Below are 22061 nucleotides of genomic sequence, written 5' to 3'. Positions count from 1 at the left end.
TGATTTGGAAACAGTGTTTAGTGTACTCACTTGCTCATAATTTTTCACTTTGGATATATTGTTCTACATTCGTTCAATTGAAACAATTGAAATTTGTGTGCATTCTTCATATTTATGAGTACTTATTGCTGAATATTACATCACTATTTCATTAAAAATTATCTAAATCTTTAGAAACAACACTATTTGATTCCTCTCATTTCTTGTGTACTTCCTCTCACTTCTTTTGCAGATATGTGTAGGACCATAAGTGCTGGGTACCTTCTATCTTGTCATCTGTCTCTAATCAGTATAATAATAATAATAATAATAATAATAATAATAATAATAATAATAATAATAGAAAGGACATGACTGCTCCCAGATACGGCGGAGGAAGAAGTTTTTTTTATAGATATGTAGGAGAGCATAGGCAGAGTCAAAGACATCTGGAGAATCCAAAGAAGATATAACCAGATTGAGCCATATGAAGAGAGGCAGAAGAGGAGAAGGGACAGAGAGAAACTATCACTGTCTCATAAAAATTACCTAAATCTTTGGAAACAACACTATTTGATTCCTCTCATTTCTTGTGTACAAGCTTAGACTGAAAGCCAGAGCCTGAGACTCATAAACTCTCCAAATGTCTGTGGATAATAACCCACTTGCATTACATAGGTCCAAACTTTTAAAAGTCCTAGAGCCTCCATATATCTCCAGAACCCAAGTTCCACAAACAATTTAATTAAAGCCGGGATAACCACCACTGAGAAAAGAACCTGAATTTCAGATCTACATCCAACATCTACAGTAGTATTGAGATGATCTAGTCCCCACTAGTGTGTGTCATACCTTCAGATAAGCTTCTGTAACACATTATCCCAGTCTTAGATCAACACCACACCATTCATAGGTTTTTTCCTCAGCAAAAGACATCCCAGAGGCAATATCATTTCAGGGCCTCATTACACGACTATGGGCATTCCTCACATCACTGGTCAGTGAATTATGAATCCTTGCTGCAAGCTTCCATGGATCCCTCATGTTTGCAACTCTTTTTGCTCCCTTAACACAAAATCATTTCTAAAATTCTGACGTGTCCTGCCAGCATCTTCAAATGTGCACCAGTTCAAAGTTACACTAATCTTGTTGTGATAATCCTTGAGAATATGTCAATATTTTACCAATCTCTGGCAAGGTTCTACCTATATGATCTAAATTTTCAATCAAATATATTTAAAAGGAATTGTCATTTTCTCATTTTGTGTCTTCTATACATGCTGTTTTACTCTGTCATGACCCTTAATATTTTCATTGTGCAGAGCGTAGGTTTTCTGTTTAATGATGTTAATCTCTTTACCAATGACAGGAGCTTTGTCAAAAACTGAGACTGCATCTTTAATTCACCAGGTTTGACCTAAGATGAAGAAATTCCATATATATTTTTATGAATTTTGTGAATTGTGTTCAGTAGGGTTTGATAATTTTTATCCTCTCAATCTATGGACTCTCGATCTAACCCTATCTTCATCAGCCTAATTTTCTGCCCCATTTTTCAAACATCAAGTAAATAAGTCTTGTCCATGTATGTCTGGGTTGCTTGGTAATCCCATGGAAAATAGCTGAAGTACCAGGGATATCAAACCTAAGAAAATTCACACTACTTCTCCCTGAGCAAGTATCAAACACCAGTAGTTCCTGACCTAGTAGAAGGACTTCATTGCTACCTCCTTCTCAATATGGGATTTGTTCACCCCTGTATTTGCACTAGGCTTCTGCATGCTGTCACATTTAATGTAAATTCATACCCACACCTGAGATGAGAGAGCTGTAGTTGGGATGGGCATGGAGGCAAATAGAGAAGTGGGAGGAAGAAGGCTAAATGATTTTTAGGATCTCTGCCAACTTCAAAAGAAATCATACTATTAACTATCTGTATAAATATGCATAATGCATATGAGTCAATATCTAAATATATAAAAGTAGTTCATATGGAAATTTTCTATTTGATGGAAGACTCCTCTGAAGTGTAACAGACCACCTAACAAAAGCTGTAGTACCTGCCATAAGAAACACATAGCTGAGCTGTTGTTCAGTGTTGTCCACAGACTTCAAAAATACCAAAATTAAGCCCCTGCTACTTGACAGAGCATGAACTTTGGAATTAGTTCTAAAGACTCATGAGTTAAAACTATCTTGAAAATCTATTCCCTGAAGTGTTGCACTGTTTTTGAAGTATAAGAGAAATTGTTATCTAAAGTTCAAAGGGAGAAATGGTAAGTAATTTTTGTAGTAGAAGAAATAATCTTCCCATGGAACATCAAACATCTTTAAAGAAAGGAGTGGAAACAGGACAAATTTAAAATGGAAGAAGGTAGGTATAATGGGACAGAATAGTGTTCCAACAATGGGCATAGGGATATAAGATGTGGAGAGGAATTAGTAAAATCTAAGCTCCTGTAGAAATAATCTAGGCAAACGTATTACTTTATAAGCTAATAAAATTAATGATAATTTAGATACAGTCAAGCTGAAGATCTTTGTTCTCCATCACAATTTCTAAGTTCTTTCTCATCTCAATGTCCATTTTGTTCAAATTTCGACATTTCTTTCTACCTGTAATGAAAATGTAAGGTGTTTTGATTTCTATAATACAGACATATGAACTGTAATATAAACATATATGTTGTCAGATCAAAGGAAGGGATAATAAGTCCTAGTGCTAATACAAAATCCCAATTATCAGATAATAGATTAAGAAATGAGAATAAAAATTATATTAGTAATACAGAAGAATAGTATGGCTTATTTAAATTACCCAGGAGAATATTTGCTGAAAATAATTTGCACCAGCCCAATACCAAGCAAAACATGAGTGTTGTAAAACATGAGAAATCTATTCTCCCACAGCTCAGGAATATAGAAATTCAAACTGGCATGTTTATACTCTGAAACTCTGAATAAAAGTGATTATGTTTTTCTGTGAGTCAGCTCATGAAATATCAGCAGCCCTCAACTCCATGTTCCCTATCTGACCTATTGGTCTTTCCAACCACATCAAGTCCAACAATAATGGCCTTATACACACTGATCACCTCATAAAATAAACAATTTTCAATCAGGAGTCTTAGGTATTAGTGCTTAGAGGCTTAACCGAGCCTTCTGGGAGACACAAGTCTAGAGTCATTTATAACTTTTTTTTAATATAGAAAACTTCAGGCCTCTGTGACAGTCATAAATGACATTGTTGTATTCAGAACTTGTTCCTTAATACATAGCAGATGTATAGTGGAGGTGTGAGGCAGTGCTCGGGTTTGAAGCTAGAAGATACATTCAACTTTGCCACTTAGGGTCTGTTAACTGGTAGAATGGAACCCATGTGAAGATATGGGTGAGATGTTAGGTAAATGTGTGCATGATAATGTTTTCAGACTTAATATTCCCTATTATTGAACTTTCTGCTCTTCAGGTAAACTTCATTTAAAGTATTCTGAATGAACTTTTTATACATGTTGAGTCGAGTATATAAACTCTCATTTAATTAATTATAACTAAAAAAATTAATTAATTAATAATGGAAAGTGGAGGAGGTGATTTCAGTACTCCACATTCAAAGAAAAGCAAAAATACTTGCTGAATCTCTTTCTCTGGATGTAGGGGGTATTAGGATTTTATATTAACTGAATGATTCATTGAAAAGAACACACAATAGTACAGTAAGTCAGAGTTCAAAAAGTAAACAGAAAAACTAATCTCATCATAGATTGAACCATTGATTTGGAATTCATGAATTCAGCCTGTCAGTTTCCCAGGATTGAGACAAAAAAACATTTTAGAGTATAGGGAGACATACAAGAAATATTGGTATGTATTCAAGCAAAATTTGTAAAAATAAATTAAAAAATGTTTTCAGGTTCCTCTAGGATATTGGCAAGTTAGATTGGTAATTTTAAAAGTTTTAAAGAGCAGGATTCACTACTGCTTTTCACTGGGCCATTCTGTTTGGCACATTTTTTAAGATGTTTCTCATCTCATCTCCCTTGACATCCTCCCTTGCAAGGTCTTTGCATCATCCTGAGTTACTGTCTCATGTAACTTTTGTGGTAGAGAGCTCTGGGCAAGTCTATTCAAGAAGAGTCATCCCTGGGGTCTTGCTGTCTGTCCTCTTAGATGAAATCATAGGGCCTGTGGTTAAAGAAGATCCCAAATGTCTTTTGAAGCTTGTTTTTATCTTGAATGCCAGGTCTCAGATGGAAAATCTCAGAGAAGAAATGTTTTCAAATTCTCCATGGAGTGTAGATGGAACATGTCAAAAAAGTGTATGTGATTAGAGTGATGACTTCAGACACCAAAAATATTACAAACTTTTGTTTTCCAAAAAATATGAGCTCTATTTGTAGCTGCTGAACACATTGAGATCCCTGACCTTCATGCTTACAGTGTGGAAGGCACTTCTATTTTACAATGGTCTCTTTGATTTTTCTTTTCTGGCTCCTGCAGTCTCTTGTTCCTTTGTCTTCCTTTGATGCTTCTCAATGCCATTCAAAAGTACAACGTCATTTATATCAAGATGGAGATGTGCTGATTGCTGCACTTGTTCCACTTTTTTATATTTTTGACAGTACAAAAAATGATTTTAGACCTGAACCACAGAGTATGGTCCAGTAAGTACTTTTAAAATGTATGCCTTTTCATTATTCAGATTTTATCATCCTCAAGTAAGTTTGAATTCACAAGAATTTATTTTTTTCCCATTCTGGCATTCCCTCACTTGTACTCATAAAACTCTTTTTCAGGTGTGTCTTTATGTTCCCTTTTTTCTTCTCTCAAAGAAAAAGAGTTTGTTGTAATTTATGTTATTTTACCCATTTGATACCCTGAATCTCTCTATGTTCCTCTGCTGTGCCTTTATCAGTCCAATGGTAGAACATTCTCATGGCTTTCTATGCAGATGGAATATCCTACAACTTGACTCACTGTTTTGGGCCATTTTCAAGGGTAGTTGTTGTCCTTTGAGAAGAAATGATGGCATTCTTTGCAGTGACTAGAGAGTTTTGGTGTGATGGTAGAGTGACAGGGACTGCCTGTGGTAGCTACTGCTGATTAGCAAGTCAGAATAGGAGAATTTGGTGTTCGGGCTATTTCTTTTCAAATGCTTTCAAAATGACTTACAATTTTTATCTATAATTTTGTTAGTATTATTTTAGATTCTGTCAATTGTGGAAGATTTGCTCCATTTCATTCCTATGTTTGTAATTATTTACAACTAGCACAGATATATTCTTGAAGTCACATAGATGCTGATGGTGACCTCAGTGGGTAATATCTAAGTTAGTTGTGTAAAGACCAGAGGACAGTGGCAGACAAGTTAATAGAAGTTCTTGGACTCTGCTGAAAGGAAATGCCTACACATAATGCTTTGTGAAGGAAGTACAATCAATTTTATTCCATGCATACATTTCTGTGGCTGTAAAATTTATGAGATCTGAAATGGAGGAAGATGGCTTATACTATTTTTTTTTTTTTGGTTTTTCAAGACAGGGTTTCTCTGTGTAGCTTTGTGCCTTTTCCTGGAGCTCACTTGGTAGCCCAGGCTGGCCTCGAACTCACAGAGATCCGCCTGGCTCTGCCTCCCGAGTGCTGGGATTAAAGGCGTGCGCCACCAACGCCTGGCGAACTTATACTATTTTTTAACACAATGCTGTAAAATAGAAATGTAGAAGCAAAGTTCAGGTAGAGCATCAGAATCAGAATATAGACAATTAGGAGTGACGATGAATTTAGGTCCTTGTGATATGATTGTGTTTTTATTGAAAGTTAGATGAAGTGCTAAGACTACAGCACAGCGAATGTAGTATAGGAGATATAATCAGAGGGGGAAAGTTGGTAGATATTAGTATATTTTGACAAGTCATTCTGAAACAGATAAAGCAAATATGGTGACTGATATCCATTTCGGTCACCATAGGAGTGTGTCTATGTGACTACATGAAGAAAGTATTATTATTTTGTTTTATCCTCTTGTTTAATTTTCCTCATATTTTGATAGGATATACATGTGCATGTTCTTCCTGATAATCATGAGAAAAACAACATAGAATGTGTAGCCAGGGATATAACTTATTAAAGTAATTTTTGTGAATTATTCTCTAAATTTATTTTACTTTCATGTGGTTCTAATTTTAAAAATGATAAGTAAACAGGATATATATTAACATATATCCACATATAGTGATATATACATGTGTATACATATAGACATACACTTATGTATATTTTTCCAATTTTATATACATTTATATAAGCATTTCATGGAAATATACATCCTTTCAGATTAAATCTGATTATGAATATGAGCCAGATGCCTAGTTTCCTGTTAAGGTACATTTAAAGTTGTTTTGTGAATGGATGATAATATTCCCTCTAAGTGATTACAAACAGACTCTCTCTCAACTCATGTGTGAGCATCATTTTTTTCACATTTATTTCAATGTGCAATTGACATGACAAGTCAAATGCAATTTTAACAATATAATTATGAGTGTATTTTTTGTGTTCAGAACATGAAACAAATGCATGTTTCTCAACCTCCGCCTTGAGACCTCCTTGTTACTTAGCTTCTCTGTGTTTTTGGCTTATAGTATTGTTATCCTTTATAACTAATGTACACTTATAAGTGAACACAAACCATGTTTGTTTTCCTGTGTTCAGATTACCACACTCAGGATGATCTTTTCTAGTTCCATCTATCTGTTAGCAAATTTCATGATGTTTCTGTTTTAACAGCCAAATAATACTCCATTGTGTTAGCATACCTCATTTTCTTAGTCAGTTGTTCAGTTTAAGGACATTTAGGTTGTTTCCAGTTCATAGCTACTATGAATTAAGCTTCTGGGAACATAGTTAACCAAGTTTCCTTGTCATATGGTGTAGGATCTTTGGATGCATTTCCAGGAGCGTTATAGCTGAGTCTTGGGGTATATCTAGTCCCAATTTTTGAGAAACCACCATACTGATTTCCAAAATAGTTGTACAAGTTTGCTCTCCAACAAGCAATGAACAATTCCCCTTGCTCCACATCCTCACCAGCTTGAGCTTTTGTTGGGCATGATTGATTGATAAATAAAACACTGATTATCCAGTAGCCAGGCAGGAAATATAGGCAGGACTAGCAGAGAGGAGATTTGGGAGAACAGGAAGGCATAGGGGGAGAAGATGCCAGCCTGCCATCCAGGGAAAATCATGTAAAGCAGCAGGTAAATCCACGAAACACATGGCGAAATAGAATAGCAGAAATGGGCTGTGTATAAGAGTAAGAGCTAGACAATGGTAGGCCTGAGCTAATGGCTGAGCAGTTTAAATAATATAAGCGTCTGTATGTTTATTTTATAAATGGGCTATGGGACTGCCAGGGTTTGGCAGGACCTGGAGAGAAAAACCCTAGCTACAAGCTTGCAGTTGAGTTTTTGATCTTAGCCATCCTGAAAAGTTTAAGATAGAATACTAGTGTTGTTTCATTATGTGTTTCCCTAATGGCTAAGAATGTTGCACATTTTTAAGTGATTCCCCACCATTTGAGATTCATCTGTTGAGAATTTTCTATTTAGATTGTACCCCATTTTTAATATTATTTTTCTGAATTTTTTTAAATATAATTTTGACATCAGCCCTCTATCAGATATGGAGTTTGTGAAGATCTTTTCCCATTCTGTAGGCAGCACTTTTGTCCTTTTGACAGTGTCCTTTGCCTTACAGAAATATTTCAATTTCAGAAGAATATATTCCTTGATGATTTGGGGTTTATAATGTTTTCAAGTAGGTCCTTTATTCCTAATAAACATGTTTCATGTTAAAGGACATAACATTTGCTTTGTGATTATTCCAAAATTCTCACAATTTTATATTGTTTTCAATTTTTTATGTTTCCTTTTTGTGAAAAATTATACATTTCAAGATTAATTAAAATCTTTTTATCCACTTATTATTTATTTTTCTCATGTATACACATGCTCTAACTACGAACATAAGTTCATCAATTACCCTCCCATTTACATTTATTAACAATATGAACTTTATGTGATTTGATTTTCCCTGAAATATCAATTATTTAAACACCCATTCATTTTTCCAGCATTGTATATTCTACTTTTAACTGAATTTCTAACATGTTCTATCTCCTTTAGATTTCAATGGAAACAATGTGACTCATAAAACATTAAGAAATCCATACTAGCCATTTCTGTTATTCATATCTTTCTAATGATGTATCTTTTATCTTGAAACATTGTTACTTTAATCAAAATACAAAAAAACAATCATCACTTAATTTATTTTTTACATTTGCATTTATCTGATGATCAGTGATGCTGAAAACTTTTTAAAGTAGCTGCTGATTGTATGTGCTTTTCTTTTGCACAAGATCTGTACATGCCATTACCCCATTTGATGAATTGAGGTTTTATTGTCTTGATCTACAACTTCCTCAGATTATTGAATGCTTTTGACATTAGTCTACCATCTAAAGTACAAAAAGCAAATGATTTATCACATACATGGTGCTCTGACAATAGTTATTTTGCTGTAAATAATATTTTATTCATTATTTTCATAGTTGAATCTTCCTTTTGTGCAGGTTTGTCTTTTGTTAGCAGAGGCTAATTTGTGTGACATTGGCATTATCTTCTGTAAGTTCTTGCCTACACCAATACCTTGACAATTATTATGTGTGTGTTCTATAAATTCTATTGTTTCATTTTTAAAGCTAAGGACTGTAATCCATTTTGAATTGATTTCTATAAAAGGATAATGGTCTAATCTCACTGCCCTGTATGTTGATGCCCAGACTGTCAGCTCTATTGTATAGGCTGAGTTTCCTCAACTGCTTATTTTGCTTCCTTTGTTAAAAAAAAAATAGTCGGTTGTTTCTTTGGTATTTAAAGGAAATCACAACTATCTAGATATAAGTACCATCTTACAACAATATATTGGTTATCACCAAGAAACCTAACCATAAGTATGTGAAAGTTTGTTGGTAAAGACAAATCATTATTTTCTGCAGGTGGGCATGAAAATGAATAGAGATGTTATGGAAATAATTTTGGAGGGCCATCAAAGATTTAAAATAGAAATAAAATGACATATGGAACATTTATTCTACTTCTGACCTCATTTCCAGAAAAATCTGCATCCTGTCTTGGAGATTTTCTTTCACTGTGAATGAGATTCTTATCATTTTTTGTTTTTTGTTGTAGCTCTATTTGTAATTTTTAATCACTTTTATAATTTATTTTTTTCAGTACACATTTACATTTATTTACATAACTAGATACACATTTCTTCAAAATATTAGCCATTTCTTTATGATGAGAAAATTCTATTTTCTTTTCTAGGTTTTCAAATGCTTGGGTTTGTGTGTTTGTGTGTATGTGTGTTGAATTTGTGTATTATATGATGTAGCATAAATACTCTAAGTTCCAGAAAACAGCTTTCAAATTCTACAAATATTATTGTATTTTTCTATTTACATATATTATCTGTAACATTATTATTCTACATATTAAAGTTTATTTTACCAATGATTGCATTATAGTTACTATTTGTGAATTATTGTTCAATGAATTTTTTTACCTTTTACTTTACACATGTTTGTATGTATACATATACTTCTGTGAGTACCTGATGTAGAGGATCAATATAAATCTCACAGTTAAGTATATCAAAGCCACAAATCTTGATATGCATTCTAGAATGAATCAGAAGTAGGTTCTAATTCAAGTAAAAAAATGGACTTGTTAGTAGGGTGATAGCAAGCAGACAAAGAGAAAAAGCTTCCTTCTCCCTTTTCCTTGTAAAGGTGTCCATCAGAATTAGACCTGCATTAAAGGTGTGTCTTTCTGCCTCAAGGTCTTGATTGTGAAATAACTCCAATATCTGGATTAAGAGGAAGCTTCCTGACCCCTAAGATCGAGATTATATTTAGTCAAGTTGGTAAACAAGAAAAGCCATCACAACTCCATCCCTTGCTAAATTGACATACAATCATATTTCCTTTTGCTGTGATTCATTTCCAAATGAAAACCCCGTGAGACATAGGAGGTTTAACCAATATATTTACTATCTATTGTGAGAATATTCTTTCAATGGGAAGTTCTCAAGTAATGTCTATCCCTTCTCTTTAAATTCCCATTGACACCAAGTTTCATTCTCATCAATGTTCACCATACGGAATCCATAAATTAATAATGCATAGGATAGTCTTTCAGATGAGAATGTGGGTGACCCAGATATAGTCACAGTGAAAATTCTCTACTCACTATGTATTAAGATATTTTATCATTACATAAATAGATATCCCCATCCCATTTTTTAAAGATACCATCAGGTCATCTCATTTTTAAAGGTATATTAACATTTAAGATGTCTTGGTGTACTCATTTTGGTCTAACAGAATTGAAAGTAGTAGTTTGTTGTGTTTTACTTAATAGGATAAAATCACTGTGTTGGATCTTCAAACACATATTTATCCATTTATTTTTTAATCAGGTTTCCTGTTGTAAAATATCCACATAATCATTAAAATAATTATTACTGATATGCATTCATAAACTGTACATATATCACATTTAAAAGCACAGATATAATGTTTTTGTATATGAAGTGATGATAACATTGCAATATGAGTAACATATCCTTGTTAGGAACAATAATATCTTAAATAAAATAGATAACCCTAAGAGATATGAACCATATTGTAGAAATAAAGTTGATGTAATAATCTGGAAATATCATTTTGACCTGAATTGTATGTCTTTGACTTAAAAGTAGACATTAAGTTTATATATAAATCCTCAGGTTAATTGTTTCAAAGAACTGTTCAGCAACATAGTTATTTTTATTTGTTTTACTGATGTGGTCATATTAATTGAATAAGTATGTGAATTTAATATTAACTTGTAATTTTAGTATTACTATGAACAAATTGAATTAGGTCAAAGTCCTCAGTTTTAGTTTACAGAAGCATTAACTTATAATCATTTATGCTCCATATGAGTAATCTCTACATACATAACACAAAAGACATATTCTAATAAACTAAGATTTTATGATTAAAGCATCTTGAGTATAAATTTTTATCATTTTCACTGTAAAAGGGAAACTTAACATAGCAATCTTTAATAAACATGTTGTTATTCTGGGCTGAAACAAAGGCAGACACTCAGAGAACAAAGCAGCATGAAGGACAAAGGACTTTTACCTTAGTTTGAGGAAAACTGGCTTGGACTTACCAGTCGGAATTAGCAGTGAGACCCTGTTGAGTATAATATAGTAGATCTTTTCTGGCTGAAGCTTGTCTCTCACTGGCGATACTAATCTTTTGAGTGTCTGTTGGTATCTGTGTATTTCAATTATGTGTTTTTAGAAGCCAGTAAATATATCAGGTAAAGCCTATTCATGTTAAAGCAAAAGAAAAAACAAACTAAACATTAAAAATTACAACATAAACACCTTAGAGGTCTGATATTTTTTGAATGTACAAAATCTGCCAGCAGGTTACTCAAGGTTCTAGTGTAATCCACTTTTCTAGTGAAGGGATAGAAAAAGAGGATGGCAGATGAGGGAAAATACAAAAATACAAAAAATACAAAAATCCTGAGAAAAAACCCAAAGGGTCTGACTCATGCCTGTAGGCTATTAAACCATAAGAACCCCACTCAGTTACTCTGTTCTTCATTGTATGGTTCTAAGATGGCTTTGGTAGAAATAAAAGGTTGGTCAATGATATGTGCTTGGTTGGGGGACTCTCAACCCCCTCCCAGCTTCAGATCCAAATGTTGCTTTGGGATTGATGCATGCAAAAGAGTCACAATACCCATAAGCATCATTGATTTTAATTAGAACAACTTAAATGCTGAAGTCTCTCCCTCTATATACAGACAGAGTGAATGTGTTGTGGGGTCCCTGGGGTTTTACAGTACACATTAGGGGAGCCTTAAAGGATGGAAGTTGCCATCTGCTGGTTAAAGTATCTGAGAATTAGGTGCATTTGTATGTGTCTCTACTTACCAGAATATTGCACCGGTAATATCAGTTCAAGTCAACTTTCCTGTCCCCAAAATTTAGACCCATCTAAGGCTTTTAGGTAATTAAATCACCACTTACTATATACCCTGGCATTTAAATTATAACCATTACCATGACAACAAAATTATTGTTTGTGGATATATAATATAGAAGGTATGAAAGCTATTGCAACATACATAGACAGTGTGATATAAGTCCCATTCATAAATAATGATAATCCCTCTCTGTAGGTACAAGATGAGGAGCTACCAGTTTTCTTTGGCATTTAGATTCGCCATTGAGCAGATCAACAGAAACACTCACATTTTACCCAACACGTCTCTAGGATTTCATCTCTATAATGTCGCTAGCCATCAAGGGAATACTCTTGGGGAAGCTTTTGCTTGCCTCACAGGGTTTGAAACTGTGCGCCCTAATTATGAATGTAGAAGTGAGAAGAAGATTGCTGCTTTACTTACAGGAGCATCATGGGCAACATCTGCACTTATTGGGAGACTGCTGAATCTCTACAAGTATCCACAGGTGAGGGACCGGGCTGTGAGGGAATAAGAAATGGGCATTAACTGCAGACATTTCAGATGTTTTCAAATGTAAGAAAGTGAGGTTGTGTCATTCATCTATCAAAGAAAAAAATTGGCATTTGGTAATGTAGCCCCATATACTTTGCTTGAGACAGGGAAGAGGAATAGGTTGAGCCTGTAGTCTGCAATGGGTGTTTAGAAAATTCTGTGTCTTGCAAGGAATTCTCTATCATTGTCTTAGCAAACAAGATGGGAGTTTATAACATCATGAGCGTAAGTTAGACTACACCAATCCAAAGTGCCACCTTAGTTTTAAGATTGTGTTCTATGTCAATGTCTTCACTCATGTTTTCTATCTGAAATTTCCTTCAGCTTACTTTTGGGCCATTTGACACTATCCTGAATGACAGAAGCCAGTTCTCTTCTCTCTATCAGACAGCACCCAAGGACATATCTCTTTCACATGGCATTGTCATTTTGATGGTTCATTTCAGCTGGACCTGGGTGGGACTGGTTCTAATGGATGACCACACAGGGGCTGAGAGTCTATCAGACTTGAGAAGAGAGATGGACAGGTACAGAGTGTGTTTAGCTTTTGTAGAAATGATTCCAGAAATCCCAGTTTCCTCCTACTATGAACCTTCCATAAAAACTCACCTGCAGATACTGAAATCATCTGCAAATGTGGTTATCATTTATGGTGACCATGAACCATTACATGGTGCAATTATGATTATAGCAGCACATGTTTTGAACATGAAAGTGTGGGTATTGAAGTCACAATGGGATGAAACTTATCTTACTAAATCTTTGATATTTGATACATTTCACGGGAGTCTCATATTTGCACATCACCACACTGAGGTTTCTGATTTTAGGAAGTTTATCCAGACATACAATCCTTCCAAATACCCAGAGGACTATTTTCTTGCTAAGTTCTGGAATGCATACTTCAACTGCTCTTTTTCTGGACCTGATTGTAAAATTTTGGGTAACTGTCTACCCAATGCTTCTTTGGATATGTTGCCAAAAAATGTTTGGGAAATGGATATGACTGAAGAGAGTTACAATTTATATAATTCTGTGTATGCTGTGGCTCACAGTCTCCATGAGATGACACTCAAACAAGTACAAACTCACCCCCATGGAAATGGGGAGGTTTATACCTTCCCTTGGGAGGTAATTTCTCTTCCTGTATATTTTATCAAAAGCACTTAGACATATTGAGGTTTAATAAAAACACTAAGAACATGATTATACACTGTATCAGATTTTGCCAAAATGTACCTGAGAGAATGTATGTAATTTATCATCTAGACGACATTGCAAAAGCATGTGTCATTGTTCATGCTGACTGGGTGGTAATAACAAGATTAAAATGTGTCTATATCATATCTACTTTGTGTTATAATTAACCTCAGAATCTTCTCATGATAATATACTCAATTGAAACCCAGTTATCTCTAAGTATATTTCATAATAGAAATAGGAGAACTAAATTCTAAATTTTCAAAAGCTATTAGATCTTTATACTTCACATTATGAAGCTAAGGTTATGTTACCTAACTGATGATTATAATATACTTTGAACATAAAATTTCCATTTACAAACTGAAAATTTGAGTAGACTACTTAAATATTTGGATGTGACAAGCACTTAAAACTGTGGACATTTTCTTAAATCAATATTCATTAATTAAATCTTTCTGTTTGCTTGATTGTTATTTTCTCTCTCTCTCTCTCTCTCTCTCTCTCTCTCTCTCTCTCTCTCTCTCTCTCTGTGTGTGTGTGTGTGTGTGTGTGTGTGTGAAATCTTTCTTTTGAAACTAACTGGCAGTATTGAAACATGATATATTCATTTTTTTGTCTTCATCAATTAAAATCTGGATAGCTTATTATAGCTTGCCATTTATGCTAGAGATTTTGGACAATGAGACCCATTGCTTCATCAATTTCCTTGAAATTTTCTGGAAATTATTTAATCATCAGATTATGTATCTCTTTTAGCTTCACCCTTTTCTCAAGAATATACATTTCAAAACTGGTGCTGGAAACATTGTGGTTTTGGATTCTCAAAGGAAATTAGATGCAGAATATGATATTATCAACATCTGGAATTTTCCAGAGAGCCTCAGAAAAAAGATGAAAGTTGGAACCTTTTCTCCAAAAGCTCCAGAAGGGCAGGAACTGTTTTTGTCTGACCATATGATACAATGGGCTATAGTATTTACAGAGGTGGGCTGGATCTTATCTCATTGTTTTCATCTCTGTGTCAATAAACATTTGTTTGTGGATGTAATGATTGTTGTTTCCTTACTCAGTGCCCATCTCAATGTAGAAAAACAATGTCATATGAGGAAGATTCTGTTGCCTTATTCTGAGTAATGGAATTGTTTATTTTTCCAACTTTATTCTATGGGCACTAATTTGCAGTTATAAATATGGTGTCTATTTATTGAGATTTATCCCTGCACTGAAACCAACTGACAAAAGCATTAATTAAACTGCCAGATTATGAAATATCAGTGCATGGTTATTTTGATTCCAGGCACCTGGCAATATACAGTAGAATGGAGGGCACATATGCATTGGTTAATTACTTGTCTTGCTGCTGAAAAGGAAGCAGTTTCTCTATGCATCACAACATACCTTAAGAACATAAATTTTACTTGTGACACATTTGGAGTGAGCACTCAATAATAATTCAGTCAGTCATGTTTGCAAGAGCCGGAGAATGTGATTCACGTTGTATCTTCAGTCAGGAAGTAGATAGAGGTGGACACTGCTCTTCAACCCCCTTTTTGTTTTTCTTTCAGTCCTTACTAACAGCCAATGAAATGTTCCTAAATAATTATAGAATATAACTTACCACTTCTAGTGCCATAACAAGATCATCTCGCATAGAAAGTCACAAAGATTAGTTTATACGATAATTCTGAATCCTGTCAAACTAACAAATATAAATTAAGCAACATCATTGGAAAACAAAGTTGCTTATTCCATCTGTGAGGAAGTACAGAATAGGATCAGTATGATATTACAGTTGCCCACTATGATATGTAATCAGTAAACTAATGTCTTATTTTTTCCTACCATTTATATTTTCACAGTTCTTCAGATTTCTGTTGTCTTTGGATCATTGTTGAATCAAATTGAACTTCATAGGGCATACTACATTGAAATGATAAGCAATGCAACAAAAAAGAATCTGCAACCTGCAAATAATAAATATAAAAACTTTCTATCTCATTATTCAATGTGGAAAAACAACAGTTTTATTGTTTTGAAACAGTACTCCTGAGTGTTTTCTATATTTACTTCCTAGCTTCCTTGCTCTGTGTGCAGTGAAAGCTGTGTTCCAGGATTCAGAAAATCTCCCCAGGAGGGCAAGACTGTCTGCTGCTATGATTGCACTCCTTGTCCAGATAATGAGATTTCCAATGAGACAAGTAAGTGTCCGATCACTGGGGAATTTCTCACCTCTAAACAATCTTCTGCAAAGTCTAAGACTATTAAAAAGTTCCGAGAAGGAACATTTGAGTTAAGTCCCATTCTTTCAGTTAGAATAAAAATGTTTTGGTTCATTTTATCCTCATTTTAATTGATGCTCAGGCCATTGACACTCATATTGATGTATGTTATCGATTCTCTACAGCCATTGTTGCTTTCAGAGAACAACTTTTCCAATCACAGAGTAGTCTGCTTTATTTCACCATGTCATTTAGCGTACGCATGTGCACACACACACACACACACACACACACACACACCACACACAACACACACACAAACACACACACATGTATGAGTGCATGCCTGCATGTGTGTGTGCATTCACAAACTTTATAAATTACTGATGTATCTTGTATTTCAAATCATATTTATCTCACATAGCACATCTTAAAGGGTTAGATCCTTATGGCCTTTAGTTGCATAATTTCCGTCATGATTCTAGGTTCATTAGAAGTGTTAGAAAGAATGTATTTATTTTACACATGGACATATTTGAAAGTGTTTTATTTTATAGTCTTTCATTTTGTTTTATCTGTGAATGTATTGCCTGCATTCATGTATGTGTGCCATGTACTTGCTTGGTGCAACTCAGTGTTAAATGTAGCATCAGATCACCTGTAGGTTGTATCATAGGTAAAATGAACCACCATGTAAGTGCTTGCAATTGAACCCAGGTCCTCCTTAAGAGGAACAGGTATGCTGCTAATATCTTGTGAAACTAGGTGAAATGGCAAATCACCACATTTGTTAATGATAGTGTTGTGAATAAACAAGGCATAGATGCACAACTTCGTTCTTAGAACAAGTCAGGAAACTGAGTATTAAGGACTGTCTTTTTGAGGCAAAAATGCATATAGTAGAGAATACTTATGTCAAAATATATCCAAGAAACATAAAACAGGCATGAGACAATTGATAGCAGTGAATATAAGGAGCACATATACTCAAAATGTTTACTATGGAGAGAACCACAAAGAGGATTTCTCAACTTTATCATTTATATCAAATGAGTTGATTGGTATAATAGCTGGAATTTTTGAATGACATAATGGATTTCTGTAACACTAGATGTTTTTGTATTAATTCATGAAGTTTAAAAACATTCATACTTTTTGGTGACTTTAATTTACCTAATTTTAAAGTATGCATATCGAGACTGACTGTACAGTCCTATCAAAAACTTAATGTGCATACAGGCTTTGTCTACCTTGGAGCAAGTTTATTCATGCACGTTAGTTATATTCATTGGAAGAAAATCGAAACATCAATATCAGGTTATGCATGACTGCAGTTTAACGAGACACTTTTAGTAAGAAAGAAAAAGTACTAAAACATAAGTGCTAAATATTTCAAAACTGTGAATCCTGTACTTTAAAACCTATATAATGGGGCAAATCTATCTTTTAAAATATTATTTTAAATTTATGAATATTTCTTATGACTTTTATACCCTGTGCATTTACTAAAGAAGACATATGGTTTTGCTTATAAATCATTCATGCTCAGTTAGAAATGGATAGATGTCAGCACATAGGATATAGAAAAAGCAGAGTACCTTAAGAGTGAGAGAGTAGAAGGAAGGCACATCTGAAGAATTAACAAATTAAATGATGATAAGAGAATAAAAGGTCTATGAGGTAATAGAAAATAATAAAATCAATAGACTCTAATCAATTACAAAATCCAAATTGCAAAAATATTGAACAATTTTAATAGAAATATAAGGAGCCAGGCAATGGTGGTGCACACCTTTAATCCCAGCACTCAGGAGGCAGAGCAGGACTGTGAGTTTAAGGCTAGCTTGGGCTACAGATTGAGTTCCATGACAGGCTCCAAAGCTCCACAGAGAAACCCTGTCTCACAAAACCAAAAAAAAAATGAAATAGAAATATTCTTAATGTAAATATGTAGTAAATATAGTGATATTTATACCTTTTGAATTTAAGATGAAACTCACAAGTTATGTATGATAAAGTATCAAAACACTATTCCATGACCAACTAAGACCAATTTGAGATTTATATCTATTTGTGAAATAGATCTTTTCTCTCTAGAAGTGATTAAACAGGTTCACACAGGAAGTTCTTTCAGGTTTCAAGAATCTAATAATTCTCATTCCACAAGCACTGCCAGAGAATGAACACACTGGAGTATTCAATAAACACATGGGAAATTGCTAAATTTGAGTCTGATGGCTGAGAGCAACATTACAAAAAAGAAATTTCAGTGATCCTATGATCAAGTTAGGCTTATGTAACTTAATTCAATAACATGACTATATGAATAAAAATGCATTTTATCACTTAATTGAAATATATTTAAGTATAGCAATATAAAAGATAGACTTGTTCACTTTATGTGCAACAAAGAAGATAGGCAGTATCAACCTGGAATGATTGATTAGAGAGCATTTGGGAATTTTCACTATAGAGGACTGATTTACTTGAGTCTTGAACCACACAGGAAGTGTGGGCAAATGGCAGACAAATGGTGCTGGGAAGTGGCTTGAGATAAAAGGGGAAACAGAACGAGGCTCGAAATAACTTTAACTCCTTATAGATATGGATCATTGTGTGAGGTGTCCAGAAAGTCATTATGCAAACACAGAGAAGATCCACTGCCTCCAGAAAGCAGAAACATTTCTGTCCTATGAAGACCCTTTGGGAGAGGCACTCACCTGCTTGTCTCTGGGCTTCTTTGCATTAACAGCTGGTGTTTTGGGTGTCTTTGTGAAGTACCACCACACTCCCATTGTCAAGGCCAACAACCAGGCTCTCACTTATATCCTGCTCATCACTCTGACCTTCTGTTTTCTCTGTCCATTGCTCTTCATTGGCCATCCCAACACAGCCACCTGTATCCTGCAGCAGAGCTCATTTGGAGTCCTTTTTACTGTGGCTCTCTCCACAGTCTTGGCCAAAACTATTACTGTGGTTCTGGCTTTCAAGATCACATTTCCAGGGAGACTGATAAGGTGGATAATGATATCAAGGGCTCCTAACTTCATCATTCCTGTCTGCACCCTTATCCAACTTGTGCTCTGTGGAATTTGGATGAGCACCTCTCCTCCCTTTATTGACTCAGATGCTTACTCTGAACATGGACACATACTTATTATATGCAACAAAGGCTCCAGTATTGCCTTCCATTCTGTCCTGGCTTACCTCTGCTCCATGGCACTAGGGAGCTATACTATGGCTTACCTGTCCAGGAACTTGCCTGACACATTCAATGAAGCCAAGTTCATCACTTTCAGCATGCTGGTGTTCTTTAGTGTGTGGGTCACGTTCCTCCCTGTCTACCACAGCACCAAGGGGAAACTCATGGTGGCTGTGGAAATCTTTTCCATCTTAGCTTCCAGTGCAGGCATCCTAGGTTGTATCTTTCTCCCCAAGTGCTATATTATTTTGTTGAGACCAAAGAGGAATGTGCTTTATCATGTCCAAAACAAAGCACCTTAAAAGGGAAAGCCAAACTTACAGCTTAGTTTATGATTTCTTAATTACACAGAAGTCTTCAAGCCTGTTTAGCACAAATCCAATTGTCAGAGATCATATAGCAATTAAGATTTTGTATGAAATGCTTTCATTTATTGATGAACTCCACCCTTATTCTCTCATCTTCTAATATTTTCTACATATTTCTCTAAATTAAAAAGTTTATTTCTATAAAAATTAATAATCTGTCTCAAATATTATTAAAGAAATATGAATGGGACACAAATGTATTCTTCACTTCTTCAGCATTGTGGAAATTTGCCCTTACATCCCCAAACATTTTCATATGTATCCATGTGTTTTGATGCCCTTTTTATGTTCCCAGGATTCATTGTGCTTACATTATATGCATGATTTTGCTACGGGAGGCACATTTAAAAAGTGAATACAATTTGGACATGTAGATATTATTTGACAAAATAATGACACAATGTGCTGCATATTATAGCAGAATGAAGAAATTTCATTTCTTTATTTTAGCTCAAATCAGATATCAGTTAATCAGATAATTACCCAGTCAATTCCATGACACTACTTCTGTAAAGCCTATGGTTATGTCTATCTTTGACTATAGATATACAAATGGTTCGTGTACTCACTAATAATTATTGCTTTGATAAATTGCTCTATGTTCTTTCATCTGAAACTGTGTTTTATGTAAATCCTGCATCTTTATGGAGTACCCATTTTTCATATTTTATCAACATTTCATATAAGATATGTAATTCTTTGGGAATAACATTTCTGGCTCTTCTTATTTCTTGTGAAATGTACATTTGCATAAATGTCTAAGACATTATGTGCTGTTTGCCTTGTATCTTGTTATTTGTTGTAATCAGTCATTTTATAATTCACAAGTTGTAAACTTTCAAGAATAAGGTAGAGAGTAATTATGTATATTACTATAATATAATTAAAAACAAGTCAGATTCTGTTTTTGAGAATGAGTTAATAAGGTTGATTTTTAAAAATTCATTTCTGTACAATAATTTGTGATCATTGTTTATCCTCCTTAATCCCCTCCCAGATCCTTCTTAAATGCCAACCATTTAACTTAATGACTTCTTTTACTCTCTATATAGAAAACAAACAGGTAAAAATTCAACCAAAAAAACAAACAAACAAAGAAAAATTAAACAAAGTATGTAGAATACATGGCAATGTAGACACACACACACACACACACACACACAAGCAAACATATATTCACACACAGGTGAAAAGCCTACAACATAAGATACTGTAATAGGGGCATGATCTTGGGGGACTAACAAATCAACAATCATCTGATTTGACTTCTGGTACACTCCATGAAATGGAAAACATACCTGACGCTTTTTTTTTTTTTTTTTGCTTCATAGAACCTGAAGCTAGACAGCACAAGGGCCTAGGGTAAAACCAAATACAACAGTTCTAGTAAAGGAACATAGCAATGAAGTAACTCCTAATAGTATTCTGGATTATATCATTGCCTTCCTCAACTATTATTAAAGAAGATAACACCTGCAGCAAATGAGAGCCAATATACAGACCCACAGACAGACATTATGCCGAGAATGATAGACCTTGGTATTCTATGCCCTAAATTGTGTGCCTCCTTTTAATCCCTCCCGTCAGTACCCAAGGAACACTGTGGCAGATGAGGCAGAAAAGGTGTTGGATGCAGAAGCAATAGAGGACACCAATAGAACAAGACACACTACATCAACAAGATAGTTGCACATATGCCCTCACAGAGACTGAGACAACATACACAAAGCCTGCAATGGTTCTTAATAACTGTGTCCACAGAGCCTGAAATTGGAAGTGTTCACATTCTTCCATTCCTAATCCAGTAGCTATTTCCAACTGTTCTGCAATCACAAATGAAAGTCCAATTTTCTCTAAGAGAGTCTCACTAAGGCAATAAAAACTTAAGTATAGGATGCAAAACTAGCACTACATTGCAAAGAGAATACAAATTCAATGGTATCTTTGGAAATTCCTTGTATCATAATGTCCTTTCAGAGTGTTTCATTTTTTTCTCTTTTATTATATATTATGTATTTTATATATGTATTGCAGTTTCTAGATTAGTGGTTTTATGCGGTTCCTGAGCGTGTGAACCTGTGGGTTTCTGTGGCTATATCTGTTTCTCATGTACTTGCTTGGGAATTTTCCTCATCAATGGTAGGTTTGCCCTATTCTGATATGTTAGTTTTTGTTTCATATACTATCTTTTTTTTATTTTTTTATTTTACAATACTATTCAGTTCTACATAATAGCCACAGATTACCTTGTTCTCTCCCTTCCTGCCCCCCTCCCCTTCCCCCAGCCCACCCCCCATTTCCACCCCCTCCGGATCAAGGTCTCCCCCAAGGACTGGGATCGACCTGATAGACTCAGTCCAGGCAGGTCCAGTCCCCTCCTCCCAGATTGAGCCAAGCATCCCTGCATAAGTCCCAGGTTTCAAACAGCTAACTCATGCAA

At 34.6% G+C, this 22061-nt stretch overlaps 1 protein-coding gene across 1 annotated transcript; it reads left to right on the top strand.

Annotated features, from left to right (window-relative positions):
* Positions 1–4443: 4443 nt before the first annotated feature.
* On the top strand, positions 4444–21992 carry LOC114687900 (vomeronasal type-2 receptor 116-like; the record flags this gene model as incomplete). The annotated part of the gene is made up of 7 exons (XM_028862521.1): positions 4444–4643; positions 12291–12582; positions 12954–13760; positions 14589–14816; positions 15907–16030; positions 18654–19546; positions 21972–21992. Coding segments are annotated over exons 1-7 (2565 nt in total), but the record flags the coding sequence as incomplete, so codon positions are not given.
* Positions 21993–22061: the final 69 nt, after the last annotated feature.

The sequence above is a fragment of the Peromyscus leucopus genome, chromosome 23, assembly GCF_004664715.2.
Source record: "Peromyscus leucopus breed LL Stock chromosome 23, UCI_PerLeu_2.1, whole genome shotgun sequence".
Taxonomy (NCBI): Eukaryota; Metazoa; Chordata; class Mammalia; order Rodentia; family Cricetidae; genus Peromyscus; species Peromyscus leucopus.
Note: the sequence above shows the minus strand (reverse complement) of the source record. Positions and strands in the feature narration are given on the sequence as shown.